This window comes from Aythya marila (genome assembly GCF_965140915.1).
Source record: "Aythya marila genome assembly, chromosome: Z".
Lineage (NCBI taxonomy): Eukaryota > Metazoa > Chordata > Aves > Anseriformes > Anatidae > Aythya > Aythya marila.
In genome coordinates this window covers 29,157,568-29,174,812 of record NC_139080.1, presented here as the reverse complement: position 1 = coordinate 29,174,812, position 17,245 = coordinate 29,157,568, and the positions used below count along the sequence as shown (strand labels likewise).

Here is a 17,245-nt window from a genome sequence, read left to right as displayed (position 1 = left end):
AAACCTTGCTTGAGATATGGAACATTATACAATGATCTTTCTATCTGTTCTGTTCACCTGTCATTACAGCTAGTGCTGTGAAATGTAAGGTTTCAAAATGTACTGAGTACCTCTGTGATACCTCCATGTGTCTGTGTCTGCCTTCTTGCCCTCTGTGGTCTTTCAAGCATTGTTAGCACAATAACATAGTGAGCAGTGCATAGTTAGCTTTCCACTGAACTTTTATTAATAATTTATTCATCATGTCTCTTGCTTTTTCAAGATGTATGATTTCTTCTGGCTGTTTTTAACTACTTCAGATATGTGTGTAAATTCATTCTGGCTGTCCTTCAGTTTTTCTCTTGTACTTTCTAACATATTGCAGTATATCACTTTTCTGTGGTGCTGCTAATTCCTGTACTTTTGATTTTAATTCTCTATTTTATTTCTGTTTTTCCTTAAACCTTTTATTTTTTGTTTATTTTATTTATTTTATCATTTTTCTCCATAAGGATAAAAAGTGCATGGGAGGAACTTAACTCTCTGCAGCAGAGTTGACTAAAATGAATTCAAGAGTTGTCCAGGGAAATGGAATCTTGGAGCTTTGCTGTTTGAGGGATGAAGACATATATAACAAAGAAAAATAAAAAGCATAATTTATGTGTGCATGGTGTTTGCTGACCTCTTTCAGCTTTCTGGAAGTGATAGTGTGCATCCTGCTTCATGTATTCATGCAGCTGCATCCTGACAGCTGCAGTGCTGATAATAAGACAGTGTGTATAGGCTACTGTACTACTTAAGCTTCTGATACTGATCCCACTCCTTAAGGAGCACAGCACAGAAGCTTGCCCTCTGATGCTTTGACACCTAGCTCTAACATACCTGTGTTCTTCATTTTCAGAAAAATTGCATTGTTTTACCTCACATGGTAGGTTTGTTGATAGTTGCCACACATGAGGTGGTATGTAGTGTGTGTTTAAAGAAAAAGTATAGGTTATGTCTTGTTTAGCTGATGTAATTTATTCCTGACTCTTTTCCCTGCCATTTCATGTGCCTGAGCAGGTTCTCTAGAGATTGTCAAGAAATGTGCATATGGGATTGTGGAAACAAAACAAGGAGAAAAAATGTTCAATTATGACCTTGTTTGGATTGAGGTAAAAAATTAATTTAGGCACTTATCTTTCCTTCTTCTGAGGACAGGGCAACTTCAAGAAAGTACGTATGATAAGTTGGATGAATTTTTTGCAAAGCTGTAGATGACTGGAAAATCAGCTTAAGTAAGAACAGTTTAGAGAAAATTCATTGCCCCCCAAGTTGTATACTTCAGATATATGTTTATGTATATTATTAATCAAAAGAGACATCTAGTTCTTTATATGTCTTTGTTTTTAACTACTTGAAGTTTCCTAAAGTATTTTTTTTTCCTTCAGATGATGGCATCTGTGTGCTTAAATGCTTAGTTAACAGAAACACTGAATACTGTCGTGTGGGAAAAGAGTCTTTGTTAATTACACTGGGATTCAAGAGTGTCTTGCTTCGGTTCAGATCACAAGTTGGTAAGTACATCTTACATTTGTGGCTATCTTCTCTGTCCTGTCGTCTAACTGTATTGGCAAATTTTGCTTTAAGACATGTTGTTGTCTTCTACTACTGTTTCATGCTGGCTATTTGAATATTACATTTTGTTATGATTTGCACAACTTCATCTGCCTCTGACCCACTGTAACTGTCTCTTTTTGGAGTACGGTCTTTAACAAAGCAACTGCAAATTCATTTTATGAAGAAAAAGCACATGTAGATAACAGATTCATGTGACTTAAATTAATGAACTGTAATAACTGGTAAATGTAATACTCTATATGAGCAATCTGCCACTTACTGTCCCACATTCAGATGTTGTCTTACAGATTTGTTCATCTGAATAATTAATTAAAGTACTTTAATATACACCTGTAGTTCACAGGATATTTTGTGAGTAGTGATGGTAAAAATAAACTCACTGTTACAGAAACATAACTAGTTTAGTAAAATGTTGGCTCTATATTTTTATGGTTCTAAGTCACGTTTTTTTAATAAATCCAACAACCGCTACTTTCTGTTACATACTATCTTCACGTGTCCTTACTGGCTTTTTCAAAAGCATTCTTAGTTTTTTTGCAAGCAAATTCAAAAGACTGCCTGTTAGAATATTCTGAGTAGTGTGTATGAGTTGCATGGCTGCAACTCATTTTGAAATTTTATAACTACAGGTAACATACAGCTTCCTCTTTAACAAGAAGCAGGAGCTCTTACATAGCAGAACTACATTAGCAGGACTTGTGATTTCCAGAGGGATCCATTATGGTTATTTCCATTCTATGTTGTGTGGAAGCTGAGTCACAGAACAAGTATATTTGCTATTTGTCAGCTTATTTAAACATACATATGTGTTTCGAAGTATCGAAGGCTGAGAATTTTGACATATATGGGTTTGTGCAATGAGTTCATAGAAACTCTGAATGGTCACACAGACACAAAACATGCGCTCTTCAGTCTCTGTAAGAGAAAATGCAGTTTTTAGACTCACCCAATTTTTCAGTTGGGTGACAAATCTTGGTGGCCTTTAAAGTCCTACCTTTCATCTGTATTCATCAAGAAAAACTTCACATTTTCAATGTCTTATTTTACAAAACAATATGAATGTAACCTAAGAATGACTGTTAGTGTTGTGCTGCTGTTATGTGTTTTGTTGCTTGTTTTTAACTTACGTGTTTGAGAATTACAATTCAGCATTGTGTTTTCATCGATCTCTTTCTCTTGAGCCTGCAATTTTGTGTTGGCACCTACAGAGTGCTATATCATAACTGAAGAGATAATTAAGATTAGGTTGTTCAGTGATTTACTTGGCTTATTACATAGATAGCTTATAACAAGTGATTAAGGTAGCAGACAGACAAGTTTTTCTCTACTCTTTGGTCTACAATCTCTACCATGGCTTACTTACCTATGGAGGTCCTGATTCCAAACGGCACTGATTGTTTGGGACCCCAAGAGAAATGAAGTTCCCATTAGTTCTCTTGTCCTCCTTTAAAAACAAGTATTTGTAAAAAAATAGTTTTCACACAGTATGGTATTATTCCTGGGAGGAGTACTTTGAAGATTAAGTGGTAAATTCAATCCCCTCTTTAGCTGCATTCCTTGGTGATTTATCTTTAGTTAATTTATATAGCTAAATATCATGAATTAGATAAGAACAGTATAGATAGTCTCTTAATTTATTATTTCTGATTGTTTTTTAACATGACAAAATTGAGCATCAATATTTCTGTCTTGCATGCTGTGTTAAACTGAAAGTCACTGATAGAATGGTTTTTCCCCATGCTATAGCAATAGTTTTCTGGTCCTTCTACATGTTAAGTATATCTAGTAGTCCCTAATCTTGAGAAATGTATCTGCTTTTACAAAGAAGACAAGCCTTTAAAGAAGAAGCCAACCTTTTGTTTGTTTTTAACTGCATACAAGTGCAGGTGTTAGTCTCACTTTTATGAATTTTCAAATGTTTATATGCGTATAGTATATAAATGAAAATTATTCTGTAATTCAAAAAAAAAGAGGTCTGAAAACTCCTTGTTGGTATGTTAAAAGTGTTAACTATGAAAATGCAATGTAAAAGGCTTAAAAACCCTAAGTCCTCTGTCATTTAGGAAGATAGAGGAAGATGAGGAGTGAGGAATGAGGGGAGAGGGAGATTAATGCCCTGCTTGTGCCCACACAGAGAATTGCTGTTTGGCTTCCATCATAAATCACAGACTGTATCTTCCATTTCCTGCTGAACATATGTTAAACATCTGAGAAGGATCATGCAGGCAATAAATACGAAAGTTAGTAGCCTAAAGGCTTTTTTTTTTTCCCCCAAAAAAACAAAGATCGTTTCTCTATAACAGATCAACCAACCAGTCAGTAACTCATCTGTGGCAGATTTGGTATGTAGCTTTCTACTCCATGGTGGAAATGCCCTGCTTAATTTAGCACAGAATTCGTTCATGAGCAAGGATAAATTGTTCTTTCTGATTCTGGCAGAATGTGGATTCCTTCTCTTTCAAACCTAACTCTGTTCTCCAACGACTTTCACAGTGCGTCCAGACATTAGACATACCAGTACTTTGCAGATGTTTATTTACTAGCAAAACTCATCTTAAAACTTGTCAGCTCTAATTATGTGTGCCACTTACATAGAAGCACAATAGAGGAAAATAAAAATGGGCTTCTTACAGTTTGTAGTTATAAATAACATATATTACTTGTGGATATCCACATAGAGAATTGAGATAGAGACATAAAAGTGTGTGCCTGTATATACATATTAATATATATGTAATACATATATTAAAGGTATACATAGTTATTTTGTGTATATAGACTGCACATGCTGTTAGTGTAGTATAATTTAAGCAAAGGAACATGGTATGTCTTATGGTGATTTTTTTCCCCTCGATTATTATTTCTCAGAATGACATATCTGTTGAGCTATGATCCCATTAACCAGACAGTCCAGAAGAAACAAATCTGTAGAACAGAACAATTGGTGCCGAGGACCTGGTGTGCAAACTGTACTTATCTGAGAAGGAAGCAAGAATAGAGGGTGTGTATACTTTGAACTAGATCTAGACTATTCTCATAGACTTAATACACATTGACTGTTGAAGTTTATTCCTGGAATGCGTATTTTGTTTTAATTTCATCCAGGACTCAGCTTAGTGTGACTCCATGACTGCACAGTCATGCAATCCAAAGCACAGTAAGTAGAGACAACTAATGGATTTACCTGAAGGCCAAGTAGTTGGAAGAAAGCTGTTCAGCTGTTTAAATGTAAGAATTTGTACCTAATAATAAGGTTCATGAAGTAAACAACCAAAATGACACTGTGGTTGCTCACTAGATTCTGTGTGAAGTAGTGACTTGAATTTTCAGCAGAAATAAAATAAAGAGTTTGGCTTGCCTAAGTCTTATTTTGTTTCAGTCAATTTAAAATTCACAAATGTTTTTAATATTGCAACTTGAAACTTGTGCAGAGTTTCACTGCATGAACAATGAGGTGCAACTTTTTAAGAGAACTTTCAACACATAGACTGTAATTGCAACTAACAGGAATCATGAAATCTAGCATTTGTTAGTCTCAGAGAAGCAGTAGGAGGTTCTACTATTGAAATTACTACCAAATCAGAAAAGTTTTGATTTTTAAGCCATACTGCATGCACAATTGTCATCCTTAACTTATCACCTCTGGGGCATAGAGTTTGGTTCTGTGTTGCACTTCAGTTTTTGCATTTGTCCACTGCCATATAGTGGCTCTAAGCTTTGTAGGTCTTTTCCCTGAGTTAAACCATATATGTGTCTATCCCAAACGCTGGATGGTCTTTGGGAATATGCAGCCATCAGTTTGCCCTCTTCAGATTCCAAGGAAATAGGTGTCTGTTAATAATTTTCCAGGTTGTTTTTGGAGTTGAGGATTATGGTGTGCAAGAACAAATACTCATCATGTGATTTTGGAGACTGTTCATCTATCTGTAAATCTGAACAGAGGAGGCTACCAGTGACTGTGCCTGCTGCTGTATCTATATCCATTAGTCTTACTGTTCAGACCTTTGGGTTTGCCACTGTCTCAGTCTGTGATTTTCTATGGCATTGCTTTTCTTCATCCAATTAAAGGCATCTGTACAAAAGTTCTGTGGTGTTTTGAGCTGACTCACTGTTTCAAGGTGTAGAATCTAAGGGAAAGCTCAAGGCCTGAGCACTTCTGGCACAATTTTCAGTACTTTTTGTTTCTCCAGACTTTCCTTGAACATTTCTGTGGGAATGTTTTTTAGCATTAGTATTTTAAAATGGTTGTTTATTCTGATTCCTGGGAGGACAAATTAAAGGGGATTAGAAAAAAAAATCAATCTCCCAGCTTTTGAGCAATTTGTAATACTCTAAAAATAAATCGCCACTAAACCTGTGCTACCAGATAGCAAGACATGTCTGTGTCTACCCATTCAACGAGGCTCTCCCTAAGTGTTGCTAGACCTTTCATATACCAAGACTTTCAATACTGTGGTTGTTTACATCTAGTAGGCACAAGTAAGCCACCTACATCAACCATATCTGCCTCAATATTTCCATTTCATCCTATTGTACTGTATTAAGCCAAATAATCTTTCTTCATTAAAGCATGATTAAAGCATTCATTTTTCATTAAAGTTTAAGGTGTATTTTGAGGAAGATTGTTTATATAAAAAATCACATTTTGAAGATGAATAAAGTAAAAGATCCAATTCTTAATATGTTTAAAAGTTCCAAAAATATAATGTTAAGAGTTTTGCAATATGACAATAATCTTTGCAACCTTTATGTAAATCTAACTACAGCTTTAAAACCCATTTGTCTCTCTGTTGTTTAGTACAACTCTAATGGTTGTTCTAAAGAAAGTGAAACATTCAAATTTAGATACTTCATAAAGTCATTTTATGAATTATGAATATTCTTTAGGTAATATTTTTAGTGTGAGACTGACACGGGGGGAAACTTTGGCATCTGCTAATTCACATTGCTTTAGGCTGTGATTGAAGCTTGAATTAAAGGTGCTCCTTTAATATTCTTCTTGATAATAACTGACTGCTCAGTGAATCTGGCTCCATTTTTGTTTTAGTTCAAATGTGAATTACTTACTAATGGATGGAATGTTCTGATAGAAGAAAATTTATTTTAGTTAGAATATTTAGGTTGGAGGCAGGACAGTATTTTGCTTTCTGCTTACCACAGAAAGTCTGTGTTACTGTTGCTAAAAATGTAAAAGATTTTTGCTTTGGGAAAAGTGTGACTTAGGAAATTAATAATGAGATTTGGAGCATGTGGAATCCATCTTCTGATGCAGCATGACACAATGCCATAAGTCATGTTTCCTGTAAAAATGTACAACTGATTGAGTCCCTTGAGTGCTGACTGAATTTCCAAGCACTGAATTCTAGTGTGCTGATGCTTGAAATGATTCCCTGAATAGTATGTGTGGAACAAACCATTCCCATTACAGAAATCAAGACTAACAAAAGAGTTTAAAAGTACACTGCAGAATTTGAATCTTAAAGTAGTATTCTGGTAAGTGACCCGGTCTGCAAATTGTGTTTTAATATTCAGTCATGTTCAAAGCAAAATTTTCTAATGGTGATTGAAGTATTTGTAAATGAGCTGTTAAAATGAACAGAATCTTATTAGTCCATTCTGCTCTGTTTATGACTATGAAATGTTGTATATTTTGTTAAAAGATGTATCAAAAATCTTTTGAGCAAATGCTATCAAACAGATGTAAATTCAAGGATTTCTGGAAGCTTTTTTGACTGTGTGGTGAACATTCCTGGAATTTTACTAAAATACTTGTAATAGGTGTCACTGTGAATGTCTGAAGTCTCCTTACAAGCAAATAAAAACAAAAATATATTCTTCCTTTTTTAGAGATGATACTCCAACCTTGGACATCTTGGATGGTAATCTAACCTTGATCAGTTTACTGTATTTTTATTTCCCATTTCTAATTTTTTTCCAAAGCAGGCATTTTATTATTTAGATATTGTTCAACTCTGTTGTTCCAAATGGCAGACTGTGTCCCACTTAATAACAGGAGACAGGTTGACCAGTCTTATTGTTTGACATAGTCTTGTAATGTACTCTTGTCTGATGTAGTCATGGACTACCATACAGATGAGGGGGGTGATATTGCCCTCTATGTCAATGACCAGCTGGAGTGCATGGAACTCTGTCTGCCTGGAGGAGGATGAGGCGCCAGCTGAGAGTTTATGCGTTAAGATTAAAAGGAAGGCAAAGACAGGTGACACTATAGTGTGGGGGTCAACTACAGGACACCTGACCATGAAGACCGAGTAGATGAAGGCCTCTGAAGACAGGTAGGAGCAGCCTCACATTCACAAGCCTCATGGGGGGTTTCAACCAACTCAATATCTGTTGAAGGGACAACATAATATGGCATAAGCAATCCAAGAGGTTCCTAGAATGCGTTGATGATAACTTTTTTCTTCAAGTGACAGAGGAGTCAATGAGGAGAAGTGCTATGCTGGGCCTTTTTCATACCAACAAGGAGGAGCTTCTGGGGAATAAAAAACCCAAAGGCATCCTTGGGTACAGTAACCATGAAATGGTGGAATTCAAGATCCTTGGTACAGCAAGAAGGGCACAATTCAAGTTCACAACTGCGGACTTTGGGAGAGCAGAATTTGGTCCCTTCAAGTATCTACTTGGTAGATCCTCCCAGTATCATGGGATAAGCCATGGAGGGAAAAGGAGCCCAAGAGAACTGACTAATGTTCAAGGATCACCTCTTCCAAGCTCAAGAGCAATGCATAGCAGCAGAGAGGAAGTCAGGCAAAAATGCCAGGAGGCCTTCATGGAGGAACAATGATCTCCTGACCAAGCTCAGATACAAAACCAAAACCTACAGAGGGTAGAAGCAAGGACAGGTAGCCTGGAAGGAATACAGTGAAATTGTCCATGTAGTGAGGGATCAAACTAGGAAAGCTAAAGCCCAGAGAGAATTGTATCTGGACAAGGACATCAGTGGTATCAAGAAGATCTTCTGTAAGTATGTCAGTGATAAAAGGAAGACTAGGAAAAATGTAGGCCCTCTCTGAAAGGAAATGGGAGGCCTGGTTACCCAGAATATGGAGAAGGCTGAGGTACTCAATGACTTTTATGCCTCCATCTTCACCAGGAAATGATCTAGCCATACAGCCCAAGTCACAGAAAGCAAAGGCAGGGGCTGGAGGAATGATGAACTGCTCACTGTAGGAGAGGATCAGGTCTGAGACCATCTAAGGAACCAGAACATGCTCAAGTCCATTGGACCTGATGAGTTGCATCCAAGGATTCTGAGGGAACTGCCAGATGAATTTGCTAAGCCACTATCCATCATGGTTGAGAAGTTGTAGCAGTCTGGTGAAGTTCCATCTGACTGGAAAAGGGGAAACATAACCCCAATTTTTAAAAAAGGAAAAAAAACGAAGACCCAGGGAACTACAGAGCTGTCATTCTCACTGCTTTGCCCAACAAGATCATGGAGCAGATCTTCCTGGAAACTGCTAAGGTGTGTTGATTGGTTACAGCCAACATGGCTTCACTAAGGGCAAGTCATGCCTGACAAGTTTGGTGGCCTTCTATGATGTGGTTATGGCATTGATGGATAGGGGAAGAGCAACTGATGTCATCTACCTGGACTTGTGCAAAGCATTTGACACATGACATCCTTGTCTCCAAACTGGAGAGATGTGGATTTAACAGATGAACCACTAGGTAGATAAGCAATTGGCTGGATGGTGCAGTCAAAGAATTGCGGTGAATGGCTTGATGTTCAGGTAGAGACTAGTGATAAATGGTATTCCTTTGGGGTCAATACAGGGACAGGTGCTGTTTAACATCTTTGTCAGTGACATGGACAGTGGGATCGAGTGCACCCTCAGTGAGTTTGTCAACATCACCAAGCTGTGTGGTGTGTTCAACGTGCTTGACAGAAGGGATGCCATCCACAAGGACCTGGACAGGCTTGAGAGGTGGTCATATGTGAGCAGCATGCAGTGCAATAAGGCCAAGTGCAAGGTCATACACCTGGGTTGGGACAATTCCAAACATGAAACAGGCTGAGCAATAAGTGGATAGAGAGCAGCTCTCCAGAGAAGGACTTGTGGGTACTGGTGGATGAAAAATTTGACATGACCCAGCAATTAGTTCTTGTAGCCCAGAAAACCAATCATATCTTGGGCTGCATCAAAAGAAAAATGGCCGGCAGGATGATGGAGGTGATTTTCCCTTCTGTTGTTCTCTCGTGAGACCTACCCTGGAGTACGGTGTTCAGCTCTGGAACCTGCAGCATAAGACATAGACCTGTTAGAGAGGGATCAGAGGAAGGCCACAAAGATGATCAGAGGAGCACCTCTAGTGTAAAGAAAGGCTGAGAAAGTTTGGATTATTAACCTAGAGAGGAGAAGGCTGCAGGGATGCCTTACACTGACATTCCAATACTTAGAGGGGTCCTACGAGAAAGACTAGGAACAGACTCTTTATCAGGAATTATAGTGACAGGACAAGGCGGAATGGTTTTAAACTAAAATCGGGTTATTTTATATTAGATAAAAGGAAGAAATTCTTCAGAGTGAGGGTGGTGAGGCATTGGAACAGGTTGCCCAGAGAAGTTGGGAATACCCCATCCCTGGAAGTGCTCAAAGCCAGGCTGGATGGGGCTTTGAGCAGCCTGGTCTAGAGGGAGATGTCTCTGCCCATGGCAGGGGAGTTGGAACTAGATGATCTTTGAGGCCCCTTCTAAGCCAAACAATTCTATGATTGTATGTTGTGTTTTCTTTTTTTTTTTTTTTTTTTTCAAACCCATTCAAAGTTATTACTATATACCTGTCATCGATTGTAGGCCAAATTGACTGCATAATATAAGTACTGCATTTTAGTAGTAGCCTGTAACACATAATGCAAAATGTTGTGTGAATAGCACTTCTCTAAGGCTTTTAGCAAAACTCCCTAGATCAGAAAATTAAATGTTTGTTGGTAAATACATTTTATTTATTGGTTTATTGAAAGTATCATTGTTTTGGATTGATGCTCTGTGTGTTTTGTGTTTTTGTGTTTGTTTTGTTTCTGTTGTGTTTATTTTGTTGTTTTGTTTTGTTGTTTTTTATTCCTCTCTGGGCTTCTTTTATTCTTTGCATGGATTTTTTGTTTTGTTCTGTGTTTATTTTCCCTCCATTTCTCCCTTATCTGCCATCCAAGTTTAATGTTAGATCTTTTTGTTTTGTTATGTTTTGACTTGTTTTGTTTTGCTACTACTCCACGCTCTTCACCTTTTGGACTAGTAATAGAATCCCATCTGAGCAGATGAGTGAGATGCACTACTTTAATATCTCGTGGTTTTGTATGTGTCTTCTGCTGTGAGGATAAGCACTTTGTAAAGAGAAATAATTATGAAAGTTCTGTTTATGCAGTGTGCAACCATTCAAGTGACAAATTACCAGGAACAGGGTATGAATATCCCTGTGGAAACTGCTAGAGTTCTAGAGCTGCTTCTTTCCTTTTTGAGAAGGAGCAGAACTCTTTGGGAGGATATTCCTGTTCTCTTTGGTCATGAGAATCAGTTTTAGCTGGCCTTAATTCAGTGTCTACACCGTGCAGTTTTTAGGTTATCACTGTAGTAATATCTGCAGAATAGTTCCAACAAGTTATCAGACTGTACAATTGATTAGTTCAGGTTCAATATCTAACAGCAAATACAAGTTAGCTGAGATGCATATCTAGTCAAAACTTCACACACAAATTCCCCCATTTTTCACCAAAATATAGCTTTCTGTCAAGGTGAAAGTTTTCAGAGGAGTACCTGTTATAAGACTTAAATTAAAAAAAAAAAATAGGGAAATAAAAACAGATCAAAATCCTAACAAGCTTGGCTTTCAAAGAAAATGTTTAAGAGTTATATTTTTAATGTTCTTTTATGAAGTAAATTGCAAGGGAAACCTTTCATTTTTTCTAAACAAGATTCTTGCAAAAGCATTTCAGTCTACGAAAAGTGGAAGTTCTTCTTGCCTTTTAAGTGGCTGGGTAAGTGAGAGTTTTGTTCTGAAATCTAATAATGCATTCATTAAGGTGAGAGGGGAATATACAGAAAAGTATAAATGAAAAAAGACAATAAATATTTCTTCATACCTCTCTAATTGAAAAACTTGAGCTATTAATATGACACTATTGCAACATGTCTGTAAGTCTTGTAAAGTTTTGAGTTTTTTTTTTTCAACCTGCTGGTTGATTTAGTGATTGGGGCAATGAGAGCATAAGGATTTATTTTTCAGTCAGTGAAAATTGTAAGATATTTCTTTGAAGACAGCCAAGAAGAGTTCCTATGTTCTTCCCAGTTTACAGTTTTACCAGACAATAAAGCTAATGAAATAGTTGGGAGGTTAGAAAGAAACCTTAGCATGGCATCAAGAAGTACCTGTGCCCATCCCCCCCAGACAAAAGCACATGAATTTGGATTTTGCAGAAGACCTTTTGTTTCCAGGTATAACCCCTGATAACCCCACAAATTTCATGAGTAAACAGATTCCTGTTTAAAAATTTTATTTTTTTAAATATAGATAAACAAGCAAAAAGTCAGAACTAAATAAAAAGTGGTGACATTCTAAGCAGTACATTCAGATTGCTAGGCAATACCCTCCAATAAAGAAGCATTATAGCCAAGATTGATTTTGTAAAGATGATAAAAGATCTGGAGAGGTTAGCTGATTTTTCCCTGAGATGAGAAATTCAATTCCCTACAGCCTCAAAGGAAAAGATTTGTAGAGTGCTAGAAACTTGGTGAAGAACATAGGACTGAGGATTAACAGCAAATAGCCTTTGTCTGTTCTTGAAAAATACTTTGCTTATTTTTGGTCTTGTATGCTTAACTCCTGGTTTTAAAATAAGTGACCCACCAGTAGTCCAGGCTGTCTGGTTTTGGTGTAGATTCTTTTCTTATTCCCTTCTACCATTAAGAAAGAAGAAAATCCATTTTTCATAAGAGCTAGGGACAGTTTTTCATGTATTTCTCTGTATGACAGCTTAAGTTTCCAGATTCTTCAGAAGATCAAACTAAAATTTCATTTTAAGGACCTTAATCAATATGCACATAAAACTATATTTTATATCACAAGCAGAATGATGTCCAAGCTAATAAAGAATTTCCTTTATAGAAAACATAAGGTAACAGCTTAGTGTATTTGCATGCAGAAGCAAATAGAGAAAAGATAGGCTATTGTTAATAGTTGTTAGATATAAGAAATAGACTTGCTGGATATAAAACACAGACTCAAGAGAAATGCTTTGCTTTCTTTTGGGACAGTCTACAAAAGGGAGAAACATAATGTTGGTTGTCTGTGCTGAAGAGAGACAGAACAGTTTGTGTACTTTGTGTCATGTGTGGAGTGTGCACAATAGCTTACTCCTTTTTTTCTGTATTTAATATTCATAATTATGTGTATTTCTTAATATACAAAAATGTATTATTTGGCAGTTTTCCCTGAGAGTCACGTAAATGAATATATGTCTGAATTCTCAGAAAATATTTGAAACATTTCTCAGAAAATAATTGAAACTGGTAGTAATTCTTACAAAAAATTCCTGGGCAATTCTGTATGCCCTAAGTGATTTCCTTTTGAATCCTTTAACTGTTTGCATTCAAAAGCAAAACAAAATCCTAAATTCACATCTGCAAAAATAATTCCTTCCCTAAACTTGGTATTTAGTGATTGCTATGTAGTAAGTAGAAGTAACTAAAAGGTTTTTGATGAATGCTTTATTTGTAAGTGTTAGAAGAAAAAGAAAATCACTGAAGAGATGAAGAGTAGCAAATTCATGCCAGGAGTGGAATTTTCATGGTATATTTATTCAATCAGCATGGGATCACAGAAAGATATGAGTATTTCTCAAAGGTGGACTCACTACGTTTTCATGGATAAGTGATGAAGTTTGTTTTGCTGGTTGTTTTTTGGTTTTGTTTTGTTTTTCACAAGTGCATTTTTCACTTCTCATGCAACAACAGTAGTTAAGTGAAGTTCTTTACAGAACTACTTTAACAGTAGTTGAAGTTAAGTTCTTTGTTTAACCTCAGATGTTTTTTCTCACAGTGTTAGTCATGGATAAGTGTGTAGAATGTGGAGTTGGGATTAAAAGTTTGTGAAAAGATTGAGCTGTATTAGATCTAATGCTGTTCCTTCTTTTATTCCTGAATCTTTACTGCCATCTAACAGAGAGGATTTTTAGTGTCTATTTTTTTAGAGATAGATTAATTAAATTACACTTTTTTATTTTATTTTATTTTTTTTTCTGTTATAGCTTGTCAGAGCTTTTTGTGGTCTTACAAATACTCTACTATAAAAGCTTTGAGGGCATCTGAGGTTCGTTATGAAAGACTGTGGAGGAACTTTGCCCGTCTCTTGTTATTTCTTTCTATTTTGATGTCTATTATGTTAATATCTCCTCAACTCAGTGAATATTAATTGTGTCATTTGCCAGCACCTTGGAGAGCGCCAAGTACAAACTTCTTACTTGTATATAGAGGAGTACTGTACCACAAGCAAGTCATACTTCTTTTTTTTTTTTTTTTTTTTTTTTTTTTTTTTTTTTATAGAATCATAAAATAATTCAATTGGAAGAGAGCTCATTTGGTTACCTGGTCAAATCTCCTTTGCAAAGCAGGTTCCACCCAAGGTTGCTCAGGGCTTTATACAGTTATGTCTTGAAAACTTCCATGGATAAAAAAGTTCACTGCATAACCTCTCTGGATACCTTCTTCCAATTTTTCTCACCCTGCCCTGGTTCTGAAATCAGTTCTTCAGGAGGACACCAAAGATGTTCTTCTGCGTTGCCAAAAAGTCTCTGCAGAGGTATGAAGATAATGCTGACGTGCAACTTGAAAGGAGATGAGCACGTTGTTGAAACTGTAGCATTATCTCTTACTGTCAAGTAGAAGAAGGAAAAAAAAAAAAAAAAGGGATAAGCTTAAGAATATCTCTGCTGTTAGTTGCTTTTCTGGTGGTGTCTCTCTAAAGCAGAGAAATAACAGAATGACTGATTTATTTTAAGCTGTTTCTTGCTTCTTGCAGTAGAAAACTGATGCTGCAATTTGTGCTTTTCTTCATCTTTTGTCATGATCCAATCACTTACTGTTATATTCTGGCCATCATCCTTGTATATGTGAGTGAAAAGGGCATGTTGAAAGCATCTGTACATTTTCACTGGAGTTTACAATTACTTTTGGACCAACTTGAGCAATTTTGAGTCCTCATATCACCTGAAATTCAGATGTGTGACATCTTTTTCCCACTTGAGTCGACGTGACAGAAGTTATGAAATGAGTTAGGATTACTTTATCTCACCTAGTAATGGTCTAGGATAATGCGCATAGTGATTACAGTTGAGCACTCTAGCAGATTTAATCAGTAGGTGAGGTGCTTGTGTTTACAACAAATTACAGAATAGGTGTATGAATTTTCTTTTAGAATATCACTGCCCTACTGTTTTCTGCTGCGGTTGGGTTAAACTTGTTTGTAGCAAACTAGTGCTGTAATGCTTCTAAGAGCTGTGCCCAGAGAAGCTGTGGATGCCCCATCCTTGGAAGTGTTCAAGGCCAGGTTGGATGGGGCTTTGAGCAACCTGTTCTGTTGGGAGGTGTCCCTGTCCAGGGCAGTGGTGTTGGAATTAAATGGTCTTTAAGAGCCATTCCAACCCAAACCATTCTATGATTCTATGATATTATTGCTCCAGATTTTTGACAAGTCATATCGTTACAGCTATTAGAATGCTAATAATCTCAACTAGGAAAAATGACCTTACTTTCCAGAGGTTTAGGAGTGAACTTTGTTATATTAGTCTAGCTTGGAGTTGCCCAAGAACTTCAAGGGGCTATGTCTTCAATTCATTCAAATTTCTCTGAGGAACTATGGCTATTTGTCATTTTTTTGAAACAACATATGACTACCTCAGAAGTGGAGCTTTTTTATCCAGTTTTCAAGCCTTAGTGATTCCTAGCTGTGCAAACAATGGAAGGCTTGGATAAAAACAATGATAGGCTGTGAAACTTTTACTGTGGTCTTTGCTGTCTTTATTACACAATTGCTGTCTTTATTACACAATTTTACCAAGTATTTAAAAATTTCTACAATTGGTCTTGCCCTATTCAAAAATATTTTTTGACTCAGTAAAGGTAGCTTTGCATTAACTATACTTATGTCAATTCCTGTAGACATGGGTCTTTGATTTCATTCCCAGATATCCTTACATTGAACTTGTCATGATTTCCAAAGGTAAATGGGAAGTGACTTGCTATCTTTTGCCTCTCTTTGCTTTTGGATATACCAGCTTCCTGCACTGGAGAAGGATCAGTGCAACAAAATTTTTATTTTGCAGATTTCATAATTTCCTGAAAGGTTAAGGAAATCCTTCTTTTTGGTTACTATTTTGAGAAGTTTACTAATGAGTCATTTCTAATGTTTACTTCAAACCCTTTACTTCAAACGGCTTTTATTAGAATTATCAAATTGTTATCAAACTATCTCCAAAGAACTAGAGCATTTAACAGGTGCTTCCCAGTGCACATACTTATATGCTCCAGGCACTTGTTATTTTTCATTGAAAATCTGTGAGTTGTACAGGAGTCTCCTGTTGTATTTAGCAAATTACAAATGGAAATGGCTTGATTTCTCTATCTTCTCTTTTCCTTGTATAAGCAGAAGTTTCCATCTCTGCTTTTATTCTCTATTTATAAGATCTCCCCCTACCCGCCACTGTTCCCCCCCTCTCCTCCTTGCCCTCACCTGCCAGTTTTTCAATATTTCTAGATACTGTCTCTGCTTACTTACTGGCATGTCCTTGTCTTTTGGATGTAAGGAATTACTTTGTGTCAGAGGTTGGTCAGATATTTTTTTAAGATTGGGACAGGAGCCCTTCTGTTTACTATTTTTCAAGTTTTTTGTTTTGTTTTGTTTTTAGGTCAACTAGAATTTTCTTGTTACTTTGATAATAACAGAATTGATTTTGTCCACAGAAGCCTAAATGTTATAAATCTGAACTTTTTTTTTTTTTTTTTTTTTGTTAGACTGCTTCTAAAGGAAGATAATTGATGCTCAGCCTGGCTTTTTATGCCAATTAAATTTTGAGTGTTTTATTATAGGTTTTAAATCTCCCAACTCAAATATATGTATTTCATAATAACCCTAGGTGGTTCTCTCTTTCTGGAGACTGGATTAGTATAGTTTAACTGAAATAGTAGGTGGAGTCTCATGTTCAGCTACTCCTCTGATAAGAGTTCACCATTGCAATTATTTACAGTAGTTAGCTAACATGAATGAAGAATCCTTGACAATATTGTTGCATTCATCCAGGTACTTCTTAAAAATTTAGAGGCTGATCTTCGCAAAAATTCTTCTCTGTTTAATGAAATTAAAAACTATTTTCTGTGTCTTTAAGAACACCATAAGCCAAATGAAACATTACTCTCAAGTATGAGTGAATCTGTTCCTATCTTGTCACTGGATGTTCATCTTAATTTACTATCCTTGTATGTTTTTCTACATTTGTGCCTTTTCTATTTTTCTTTTCCAGAATACAACATATTTTCAAATGTACTGAAGATAGGCTGGAAGCAGAAGAAAGCTACCTCTGTGTTCAGTCAGAGAACAGATGAAGCATCTGCTACTCAGTATTTTCAGGTAAT

At 36.3% G+C, this 17,245-nt stretch overlaps 1 protein-coding gene across 1 annotated transcript in view; it reads left to right on the top strand.

Moving 5' to 3' along the window:
* The window catches only part of LOC309890403 (histone-arginine methyltransferase CARM1-like), a gene marked incomplete at both ends in the record, with an annotated part of 67,693 nt that overhangs the window by 14,267 nt on the left and 36,181 nt on the right, over window positions 1-17,245 (top strand). Inside the window, 2 exons of the mRNA XM_082784223.1 lie at window positions 1,410-1,535; window positions 17,134-17,240. Coding sequence (XP_082640349.1) covers window positions 1,410-1,535; window positions 17,134-17,240 — 233 coding nt within the window. The remainder of the gene's footprint in view (window positions 1-1,409; window positions 1,536-17,133; window positions 17,241-17,245) is intronic.